This window comes from Stegostoma tigrinum, chromosome 1 (genome assembly GCF_030684315.1).
Source record: "Stegostoma tigrinum isolate sSteTig4 chromosome 1, sSteTig4.hap1, whole genome shotgun sequence".
Taxonomy (NCBI): Eukaryota; Metazoa; Chordata; class Chondrichthyes; order Orectolobiformes; family Stegostomatidae; genus Stegostoma; species Stegostoma tigrinum.
In genome coordinates, this window is record NC_081354.1 from 372,294 (window position 1) to 384,407 (window position 12,114).

A 12,114-nucleotide genomic window follows, 5' to 3' on the forward strand; every position below is an offset into this window, starting at 1 on the left:
CCCCACCTTCCCTTCTGAGCCACAGAGCCTGGCTCAGTGCCTACACCTGGCTGTTCTGGCTGTTATGGCTTTCCCTTGATGGGTCCCCCCCGACAATAGTATCCAAAGTGGTATACTTATTGAGGGGAATGGCCACAGGGGATCCCTGCCTTTTTTGCCTATTCCCTTTCCCCTTCCTGATAGTCATCCAGCTACTTTCTTCCTGTAACAACCTCCCTATAACTCCTATCTATCTATCACCCCCTCAGCCTCTCAAATGGTCCAGAGTTCATTCAGCTTCAGCTAAGCTCCAGTTCCCTAACATGGTTTATGGAGAGCTAGAGTTTGGTGCCATTCTCGCAGGTGAAGTCAGAAGGGACACTAGTAGTGACACTTACCTCCCACATCCTACAAGCATACAACTGCCCTAGCTCCAATCCCACTACTCTAGATTGCCAAAAGAATTAAAAAACACTTAACTTACCGACCCTCCACATAATCTTTTTTTTGGTTTGCGAAGGAGGATGGGTGGGAGACATGACACGTGCAGGTTTAGCCCATGCCCAGATATAATAGTTCTTCCCCACTCAAATCAACAAGGCCACTAACTCACGAGGTAAGTTTTTATAAGGAAAACCTTACCTTCCTGCCTGCCCCCGGCTCAGGCTCTCACCTCTCCCGCTGCTCAAATCAAATGTGTTGGAATTCTTTGAGCAAATAACAAGCAAGTTAGACTAAGGAGAGGCAATGGAAGTGATTTATTTGGATTTCCAAAAGGCCTTTGATAGGGTGCTGCACAGAGTACTCCTAATAAGATAAGGGCCAATGGTGTTAGCAGCAAGGCACTGGCATGGATAGAAGATTGCTTGACTGACAGAGGCAGAGAGTAGGGATAAAGAAGTCTCTTTCAGGATGGGAGACAGTGACTAGTGGAGTTCCATAGGGACCAGTGGAGGGCCCATTAGAAGTGAAGAAGAATTTAATTGTCTTGGCATGCTTCCATCCAGAGAGTGGTGGGCTTGTGGAATACGTTGCCAGCAGTGGTAGTGGAGTCAGATACTTTAGAGACATTTAAGCGACTCATAGGCGTGTGGAGGATAGTAAAATGTAGGGTAGATTGATCTTAGTCGGATAACAGGTCGGCACAACTTCGTGGGCTGAAGGGCCTGTACTGTTCCGTGCTCTATGTTTAGAAGGCTCTCAAGGTGCGGAAAATGGTCCATGTTTTCATTATATAGAAGATGCTACAAGAGAGGGGCAGTCCTGGAATTAATTTTAGACTCTAAAGCCAGGCAAGTGGTTGAAATATCAGTGAGAGATCATCTTACAGACAGTGTTTGTAACTTTGTTTGATTCAAGATTGTTGTGGAAAAGGAGAAGGATGGGCCTTAAATCTAATTTCAAATCTGGCGAATGTTTGATTTTTAATAAGATCAGGTATCTTTTGGCCAGAGTGGACTGGAAGTTAATTCTTTTAAGTAAATTTGTGTCAGAATAATAGGACATTCAAGAAATAAGGAGAGTACAGGTTTCAATAATTTGGGACAATGGGATCAGTAAATCCAGCGAATCTTGGATCTTGAAAAGTAGGTCAGTAAGTTTTGGGGACAACACCAAAATTGACAGTTTAGTAGACAGTGAAGAAGATTTCCTAAGATTGTAATGGTGGGTCAATGGGCTGAAAAACGGCAGATGGAGTTCAATCTGGATAAATGCGAGTTATTGCATCTTGGCACAACAAATGAAAATAGGGCTTTACAATTAATGGTAGGGTCTTGGGTAGTGTTGTAGAACAGAGAGACCTCAGCATGCAGGTTCTTTATTCTTCGAAGTCTGCGTCATGTACAAAGAAGGTGGTTAAAAAGATGATTAGCACATTTATTTACATTGCTCAGTACTTTGACAATAAGTGTTGGGAAGTCATGTTCAGGCATTGGTGAGGTCTCTTCTGGAAGAGTGTCCAGTTCTGGTCACCCAGTTATAGGAAAGATATGATTAAGCTGGAGAGGGTTCAGAAGAGATTTCCCATGATGTTATAAAAACAGAACTTGCTGAAAAAGCTTAGCAGGCCTGGCAGCATCTGTGGAGAGAAATCAAGTTAACGTTTCAGGTCCGGTGACCCTTCCTTAGACCTTCTGAGCTTTTCCAGTGACTTCTGTTTTGTTTCTGATATACAGCATCTGCAGTTCGTTCAGTTCTGGTATGGAAAGAGTGAGTTTTAAAGCAAGGCTGGATACACTGGGACTTTTTTCACTGAAGCATAGGAGGTTGAGAGGTGACCTTATAGGTTATAAAGCCATAAGGATTATAGATGGAGTTAATGGTAGTTGCCTTTCCCATAGGAATTCCAAGGCTAGAGGGTGCCTATTCAAGGTGAGGGGAGAGAGATTTTAAAAATGCGACAAGAGGTAAATTTTTGTGCAGCGGGTGGTTCGTGTATGGAATGGACCTCCTGAGGAAGTGCTAGATGTGGGTACAATTACAGTGTTTAAAAGACATTCCAATTAGTGTGAGTATGAAAGGTTTGGAGGGATATGGGCCAGGGCCAGGCAGTTGGGGCGAGTTTAGTTTGAGATTGTGTTTGGCATGGACTGGTCGGAATGAAGGGTCTGTTTCCGTGTTGGATGACTCAGTGATTACATATACAGGATTGGATTGGATGGAGAGAAAAAGGGAGGCTTATAGCACATGCTGAGATCTCATATGTGCAAAGAGATCTTAAAAAGGAATTCAAAGGAGAGCAAAATGGAACCATGAAAGCATAATGGGAGAATAAAATAAAACAAGCCCTAAGTCATCTTATAAGTACATTAAGGATAAAAGGATAACTAAGGAAAGCAAAGGGCCCATATGTACGACAGTGGTATATTATTTGGAGCTAGAGGATGTAGGTTGGATTCTAAATGAATACTTTGGGTCATGTTCACTATTGAGAGGTACAGTGTGGGTATTAAACTCAGGGAGGAGGACTGTGATAAAATTAAATTAGCTTGAAGGTTCTCAGTGGTCATAGAGTAATAGAATAGAGTCATTGAGTAATACAGCGTGGAAACAGGGCCTTCGGTCGAAACTGGTCCAGCTGACCAGAGTGTCCACTCAGCAGTTCCAATTGCCCGTATTTGGTCCATATCCCTCAATTCTTCTCATCCATGTACCTATGCAAATGGTATATTTAAATGTTGCTGTTGTACCTGCTTCAACCAATTTCTCTGGCAGCCCACTCCATATATGCACCACTCTCTGCGTGAAGAAGCTGCCCCTCAGGTCTATCTTAAATCTTTCCCCTCTCACCTTAAACCTATGCCGTCTAATTTTCAATTCCCCATCCCTGGGAAAAAGTCTGTGCATTCATCCTATCTATGCCCCTCATGATTTTGTACACTTCTGTGTGGTCACCTCTTGTTCTCCTATGTTCCAAGGAATAAAGTCCTATCCTGACCAACCTTGCCTGATAACTCAGGCCTATTAGTCCTTGGCAACATCTTTGTGAATCTTCTTTGCACATTTTCCAGTTTAAAATGTCTTTCCTATGACGGGGTGACCAAAGCTATACACAGTACTCCAAGTATGGCTTCACCAATGACTTATACAACTGTGACATAACATCCCAACTCCTATACTCAGTGCCTCAATCAATGAAGGCCAGGATGCTAAATGCCTTCTTCACCACTCTGTCCACCTGTGATGTTGCTTTCAACGAACTATGTAATTGTATTCCTAGGTTCCTATGTTCCACAACACTCCACAGGACCTTACATTTACTGTATAAGTCCTACCTTGGTTTGATTTTCCAAAGTTCAACAACTAATACTTATCTGTATTGAATTGCTGTTGCCAATCCTTATTCCACTCCCGCATCTGATCAAGATCCCTTTGTAATTTTTGATAGCCTTCCTCACTATCAACAATACCTCCTAATTTTGTATCATCTGCAAAATTACTAATCATGCCTTGTACATTCACATCTAGATCATTTATGTAAATAACAAATAATAAAGGTCCCAGCACTGACCCCTGTGGCACACTACTAGTTACAGGCCTCCAGTCCGAGAAACAGCTTTTAACCATCACCCTTTACTTCCTACCATCGAGCCAATTTTGAATCCAGTTAGCTAGCTCTCCCTGGATTCCATGCAATGTAACTTTCAAGACTGGTCTGGCTGGTCTACTTGAAAGTAGTTAAATATCCAGAGCCAGATGACACAGGCTCTTGAATGAGACAAAGGACGAAACTCCAAGAGTGTTGGCAATAATTTTCAATTCCACTTTGGCTACAGGAGAAGTGGTAGAGGGCTGGAGGACAGCCAATATGGTATCATTATTAAATAAGGGAGAAGGCGATAAAAAGGGAAACTAGAGGCCAGTCAATCTAACCCCAGTGATGGGGAAATTATTGGAAGCACTTCTGAGGCACAGAATTAATTTGCACTTGGAGAGGCAGAGACTAAATCAGGGATAGTCAGATGGCTTTGTTGAGGAAAGGTCATGTTTGACCAATTTGAAATTTTCAAAGAGGTGACCAGGTGTGTCGATGAAGACAGTATATTTGACGTAGTCTGTTTGGACTTCAGCAAGATTCTTGGTAAGATCTGGTATGGAAGACTGAGAGCAAAGATAAGAGCCCATGGAATTCAAGGTAATTTGGCTATCTGCATTCTAAATTTTCTGAGTAGCGGGAAGCAGTAGGTGGTATGCAAGGGAGTTTTTATGTCTGGAAACGTGTCTAATGTAGTTCTGTAGGGATCAGTATTATGCCCTTGCTGTTTGTGATAAGTATAAATAATTTAGGTATGAAGATAGAATGGTCGATCAGTGTCTTAGTGGATGATATGAAAATTGGTAGTATAAAATAGTGAGGAGGATGGACTTCGATTACAGGGGGATATAGCTGTGCTGATCAGTGGCAAAAGGATATCAGTCCAGATAGCTGTGATGTGATGCACTTTGGCAGGACAAATAAGTCCAAGGACTATATGACCTTGGGATGTAATGAGGATCAGTACTGAGAAGTACTGGGCAGCACTGTGGCTCATTGGTTCGCGTTGCTGCCTCACAGCTCGGGGACCCGGGTTCAATTCCACCGTCGGGCAACTGTCTGTGTGGAGTTTGCACATGCCCCCTGTGTCTGCGTGGGTTTCCTCCCACAATTCAAAGATGTGCAGGTTAGGCATTTGCCCATGCTAAATTGCCCATAGTGTCCAGGGATATGCAGGTTGGGTGGGTTAGCCGTGGGAAATGCAGAGATATGGGGATAGGGTAATTGGGGTAGGGGCAGAGGTTTGGGTGTGATGCACTTTGGGGGGGAGTTGGTTGGGAGTTGACGGGCTGAATGGTCTGCTTTCACACTGTAGGGATTCTATAAGCAGAAAGACCTTGGTATGCATGTCCACCAGCCGCTTAAGATCGCAGGCAGGTAGATAAAGTAGTTAAAAAGGAATATGGGATACTTGTCAGAGTTTAAGAGCAGGGGAATTATGCTGGAACTATGTAGGCCGCAGAGTACTGTGTGCAGTTCCAGAATCCCTGTTGTCGGAGGGGTATGATTTCCACTGGAGTGGGTTACCAGGAAGCTAGAATACCTAGAATTTAGTTTTAGTTACGAATAGAAATCGGAGACACTGGGTTTTTTCCTTCAAGAAGAGGAGAATGAGTGGAGAGGACCTGATTGAGATAAATGAAATTATGAGATACATAGGATAGACAGGAAGAAATGTTTCCCATTGGTGGAAAGATCAGTAACTGAGGTGGGGTAATATATTTAATGTAAAGGCAGGAGGTGTAGAAGGGATTTGTAGAAAATGCTTTCAGCCACAGACTGATGGGAATCTGGGGGTCACTTCTTGTGAGGGTGGTAACAGCAGAGACCCTCATAACATGTAAATAGTATTTAGATATGTACTTGTGATGTGAAGGCATGCAAGGGTCATGTGCTTGAAAATAAGATTAGAATAGTTATGTGCTCGTTTTTCACTGGCACAGACAAAATAGGCCAAAGGGCCTTTTTCTAAGATGTAGACCTCTTTCACTCTATAATCTATTTGTTAATTCCGTGCTTTTTAGGCCTAAAAAGTATTTTAGTTTTTATGATGGTGCTTCATATCCTTCATGTTATATTTGTATTAATTCTTCTCAGGTAAACAAATCCTTAAGATATTTGATGGAAATGATGCAGTGAAACGGAATCAATTTCGACTCATTACTGTTCCTCGAATTTCAAAAATAGAAGAAGCAGTGGTAAGTCAAACTCAAATTAGTTAAAAAACTTGAAACTAAAGGGAATTTATAAAATTTTATAAATTTTATACAGTTAATTATTCGAGTATTACTTCTTTACTAATACTAATTAGTCTTAGTTCCTCATTAACATCAATTCTTTGATTATTTCTTTAGTATTTATGGGAGAAATGGTCTGCATCTTTGCTTGTGAAGTCAGACGCAAAATAATTGTTTAGTTTCTCAGCCATTTCCCTGTTTTCCACCATAAATTTTCCTGCTTTAGCTTGTAGTGAGACCCGTATTAGGACTTGCTAATCTTTTCTTTTTCTCATATCTAAAGAAGATTTCACAGTATGCCTTTATGATTTTTCTCTATCTTAGGTTCTTAATCTCTTTTCCCTTTCTTTATCAGTTTCTTGAACATCCTTCGTTGGGTTCCAAACTGAGGCCAATCCTCAACCTTAGCACTTTTTCTAGCACCCTGTAAGCCTTTGATCGAATTCGTTCTTTAACTTCTGTTAGCTGTGATTGCTTCTTTCTTCCTGCTAGGTGTTTGTGTCTCAGGTGAAGATATATTTTGTGTAGATCATGTAATATTTCTTCAAATATTAACCATTGCTGGCCTACCATTCAGGCTCTTACTGTTTTTTTTCTCCCAACCCCCAACAGCAATTTGTACCTCATGTTTTTCAGTTTTCTTTTGTTCACATTTAAGATGCAAGTTTCAGAATGAACTATGTCACTTTGCCACTTAATGTGAAATTTTGTCAAATAATGGCCTCTGTTTCTCAATTTATTTACAGCAAAGTTATTAATTACTCCTTTTTCATTTCATAAAATTAAACTTAAAATAGCTTGATCCCTAGTTGGCTCTTCAGAATGCTGCTCCAGAACCCAATATATTTAGGAATTCATCCTGTACTACATGAATGCTGATTGGGTTTATTTTTATTCACTTGTTGGACGTGGACATCACTGGCTGGCCAGAATTTATTGCTTGTCCCTACCTGCCCTTGAACTGAGCGGCTTACTAGGCCATTTCAGGGGGCTGTTGAGAGCGAACCATGTTGCTGTGGGTCTGAATTTGCACGTAGGCCAGACAAGGCAAGAATGGCAGAATTCCTTCCCTGAAGGACATTAGTGAGCCACATGAATTTTCCTGATAATCAGCAATGGTTTCACGGTCATGATTATATTCTTAATTCCAAATTCTTTTAATTGACTTCAAATTCTGCCATCTGTTACACAGGATTCAACCCTGCATCCCCAGAACATGAGATGAGTTTCTGGATTAATAGCCCAGTGATAATACCAGGAGGCTGTCGCCTCCCCAATTTATGTGTAAATTGAAGTGGCCTATAATTACTGTATTGTACTGATCAAGATGAGAGGAGACTGCACAAACAAAATTCAACAATTACCATTTGATAGCCGTTACAGAGATGAAGTTACAACATGACCAAGACTGGAACTCCATACTCAAGAGTTCTTGAAGAATAGGTATTGGGATTAGGGAAGAAATGCAGTGCTTATATAGGACCATAAGAACTAGGTGCAGCAGTACGCAATCGGCCCTCAAAGCCTGCTCCACCATATGTAAGAGAACCAGCTAGAATGATCTCAACTTCAGATTAACATTTCATTTCTCAGGTATTACATTTACACTGAAGGTGAGGTTATGTAGGGCCCATCTAGTGCAACAGAGACACATCTCATTGTTAACTATGAACTGGTCACTTGTCTGGATAATAGCTCAAGCTATAGGACTAATAAAAAGCAAAAGTATTTTATTTCATCAAAAGACCACAGCGCCAAAAGAATAAGAATTATATCTGTGCTGAAAGAAGAGACTGTCATCAGATTACACAATAAGTCCAAGATTGGTTGAGCATATGAATTTCAGATTGGTTAAGTTGTAGTTAAATCTATTCTCGTGAGACTTAATGTTAACGACTCTCCTGTTTAACTTGCCTCAGTTAAGTCACCTGCTTGGATAAAAACTTAGACATATTTTCTGTTTTTAAAAAAAAAAGTTCCTGCGAAGATCTTTGATAAGTTCTTGGACAGGACCAGCAGTAATAATTACTTGAGTCTCTACAGTTATAGTGCTGTATCAAATACCTTCCGTTAAACAGAAAAAGCTAAGGTAGCTGAAGGAAGATCAGGTATAAGCATTTACATGGTTTGAATCACAGAACAGAGAAGTGTTGAATCCCAGAGTGGCAGTTAATGGGAGAACTAGATGAAAGTAGCTATTTGTTGTCTTGTCTACTTAAGTGGTTCTGCCAGTTGATAGGGTTCTTCCTAAAATGCACAGCAGTAAATTTATGACCAACCACAGGAACTGATACTATCCATACGGTGATTATTGGAGAGCACATCAGTGCCACCAACTATTCAGAAGAACAAAAAGATTGTATTAAATGAAATGCCACACTGGAGTAGTTCGATCAGATCTGCAATGTATAATTCAACAACAAATGTATTGTCATTTTAAGGCACAGTGTTATTTTTTCTTAAAGCACATTTAATGTATTGTTGACCAGAGAAGTAACTTGCTTGGAGGCCTGATAAAAATGAATATTTCTGAGATGTCAGAACCTGTTCTTTTCAATGCTTTTTGCTTACCTCAACTGCTATGTTATCATTGGTGAATGTTATTATACATCTGTAATTGAGTTCTGTCTGAGGTGAGCTACATCCCAAAAATGATTGGGAGATAGAAGCAAAACTGTACCATTGCTCAGACAGAGGGTCACTGAACTCAAAATGAAGTCCACAATTTTAAAATTGTTCATGGCAATGTTAACCTTCATTGGCCAGAGCATTGAATACAGGAAGCCATGTTGAGCTATACAAGACATTGGGGAGGCCACATTTGGAGTACTTCACACAATTCCGGTTGCCCTGCTCTAGGAAGGATGTCATTAAACTGGAAAGGGTGCAAAAAGATTTACAAGGATGATACTGAGATTGGAAGGGTGAGTTATAAGGAGAGGTTGGATAGGTTGAGACTTTTTTCTGTGGAATGTCGGAGGCTGAGGGGTGACCTTTATAGAGGTTTACGTAGAACATAGAAAAGTACAGCACACTGCAGGCCCTTCAGCCCACGATGTTGTGCCGTGGAATAATCCTAATGCAAAAATACAATAACCTAACCTACCTTCTCCTCAATTCACTGCTGTCCATGTGCATGTCCAGCAGTCACTTAAATGTCGCTAATGACTCCGCTTCCACGACTACCACTGGTAAACTGTTCCATGCGCTCACAGCTCTCTGGGTGAAGAACCTCCCTCTGATGTCTCCTCTATACCTTCCTCCTAACGCCTTAAAACTATGACCCCTTGTGGCAGTCAATCCTGCCCTGGGGAAAAGTCTCTGGCTATCGACTCTATCCATGCCTCTCATTACCTTGTACACCTCGATCAGGTCACCTCTCTTCCTCCTTCTCTCCAGAGAGAAAAGTCCGAGCTCAGTCAACCTCTCCTCGTAAGACAAGCCCTCCAGTCCAGGCAGCATCCTGGTAAACCTCCTTTGCACCCTCTCCAAAGCCTCCTCATCTTTCCTACTATAGGGCGACCAGAATTGGACACAATATTCCAAGTGTGGTCTCACCAAGGTTTTGTAGAGCTGCAGCATAACCTAGGGGCTCTTACGCTTGATCCCCCTGTTAATGAAAGCCAGAACACCATATGCTTGCTTAACAACCTTATCCACCTGGGTGCCAACTTTGAGGGAGCTATGCACTTGAACACCAAGATCCCGCTGTTTCTCCACACTGCCGAGAATCCTGCCTTTAATCCTATATTCAGCATTTAAGTTCGACCTTCCAAAATGCATCACTTTGCATTTATCCAGGTTGAACTCCATCTGCCATTTCTCAGGCCAGCTCTGCATTCTGTCAATGTCTCGCTGAAGCCTGCAATAACCCTCGATACTATCAACGGCACCTCCAACCTTTGTGTCATCAGCAAGCATACTAACCCACCCCTCAACCTACTCATCCAAGTCATTTATAAAAACTACAAAGACCAGAGGCCCAAGAACAGAGCCCTGTGGGACACCACTCAGCACTGACCTCCAGGCAGAATACTTACCATCTACAACCACTCTGCCTCCTGTCAGCCAACCAATTCTGAATCCAGACAGCCAAATCACCTTGTACCCCATACCTCCTGACTTTATGAATGAGCCTGCCGTGGAGGACCTTATCAAATGCCTTGCTGAAGTCCCTGTACTCTACATCCACTGCTCGACTCTCGTCAACCTGTCTCGTGACTTCCTCAAAGAACTCTAACTCTTGCTGACCACAGACGTAAGACTGACTGGTCTGTAATTTCCAGGGATTTCCCTATTCCCTTTCTTGAAAAGAGGAACAACATTTGCCTCCTTCCAATCTTCCGGTACGACTCCCGTGGAGAGTGAGGAAGCAAAGATCTTCGCCAGCGGCATAACAACCTCCTTTCCCGCTTCCCAGAACAACCTAGGATAAATCTGGTCTGGCCCTGGGGACTTATCAATCTCAATGTTAGCTAAAATTTCCAGCACATCAACTTCCTCAATCTTGATCGGTTCAGGCCTGTTTTCCTGCTCCTCGAAGTTCTCATTCACAACAAGGCCCCTTTCCTTAGTGAAAACTGAAGCCAAAAAGTCATTTAGGGCTTCCCCTATCTGCTCAGACTCCACGCACAAGTTCCCTACACTATCCCTGATCGGCCCTGTCTTCTCCCTGATCATTCTCTTCTTCCTCACGTATGACTATCATTCTCTTATTCCTCAATTACACCTTTTGCACAATCTCCATATCCCTTAAGATGGCAAGTAGAAGCTAGGCAGAAGTTTAAAAAGTAGGTCCTTGAGGGTAGTATTATCTGGACTACTACTCTTGCCATGTGCTAGTGAGACTAGGAAGAGGAGGATTGATGAATGCGTGGCTGAAGTGCTGGTGCAAGGGCAAGAATTCACTATTTTTGGACCATAGGGATCGCTTGAGGGATAGAAATGATCTGTATAAGAAAGACAGGTCCCATCTGAATTGGAAGGGGACCAGCATCTTTGTGGGGAGATTTGGGGCTTGGAAGTTGGGGGGGGAGTGGGGGTGGAATGGAAGATCCAAACTGATTGTGAGGAAGATGAGAGTCTGAGGCTTGCTGTTTAGATTAGGGGATCAAGTTAAATAGTCAAGGCAACAACAGCATGGCAGATCACGTAGCATGACTCATAAATTAACCTGCATTTACTTCAGTTCAAAAGGCCTGACAGGCAAGGCAAATGAACTTAGGATATCATTGGGAACATGGGACTGGGATATCATAGCTATTACAGAATAGCTCAGGGAGGGGCCACACTAGTCGCTCAATGTTCTAGGGTATAGATATAGTCAGAAGGACAGTAAGGGAGGCAAGAGAGAAGGGGAAATGGAGTTATTGGTTAGGGGTTAACATTATGGCTGTCCTTTGGGAAGATATTCTTGGGAGATCGTTGAGTGAAGTAATATGGGTAGATTGGATTAAGGCCAATTTTGACAGTATTATACAGGAACTTTCAAAAGTTGATTGTGGAAGGCTATTCATGGGTAAGGGGTCAGTTGGGAAGTGGGAGGTCTTTAAAAATGAGATAACAAGAGCTCAGATACTGTGTGTTCCTGCTGGTGTGAAGGGCAGAGCTGATCGGTGCAGGGAATGTTGCATGACCAGAGAAGTTGAGGAGGCATAAGTCGGGTATAGAAAGCTGGTATCAAGTGAATCCCTACAGGAGCATAAAGACAACAGGAGTTTACCTAAGAAAGAAATCAGGAGGGCAAAAATGGGACATGAGATACCTTTGGCAAATAGGGTTAAGGAGAATCCAAAAAGATTCTGCGAGCACATCAAGCGCAAAAGAGTAATTAGGGAAAGAATAAGACCCCTTAAAGATCAA

At 42.1% G+C, this 12,114-nt stretch overlaps 1 protein-coding gene across 3 annotated transcripts in view; it reads left to right on the forward strand.

The window, feature by feature from the left end:
* The window catches only part of LOC125453563 (diacylglycerol kinase theta), a 192,341-nt gene that overhangs the window by 74,922 nt on the left and 105,305 nt on the right, over positions 1-12,114 (forward strand). For all 3 annotated transcript variants that reach the window (XR_009445713.1, XR_009445715.1, XM_059645677.1), the window contains exon 8: positions 6,113-6,213. Coding sequence is in view for 1 of the 3 variants with exons in the window: in XM_059645677.1 (XP_059501660.1) it covers positions 6,113-6,213 (101 nt within the window). In the remaining 2 variants the exon portion in view is untranslated. The remainder of the gene's footprint in view (positions 1-6,112; positions 6,214-12,114) is intronic.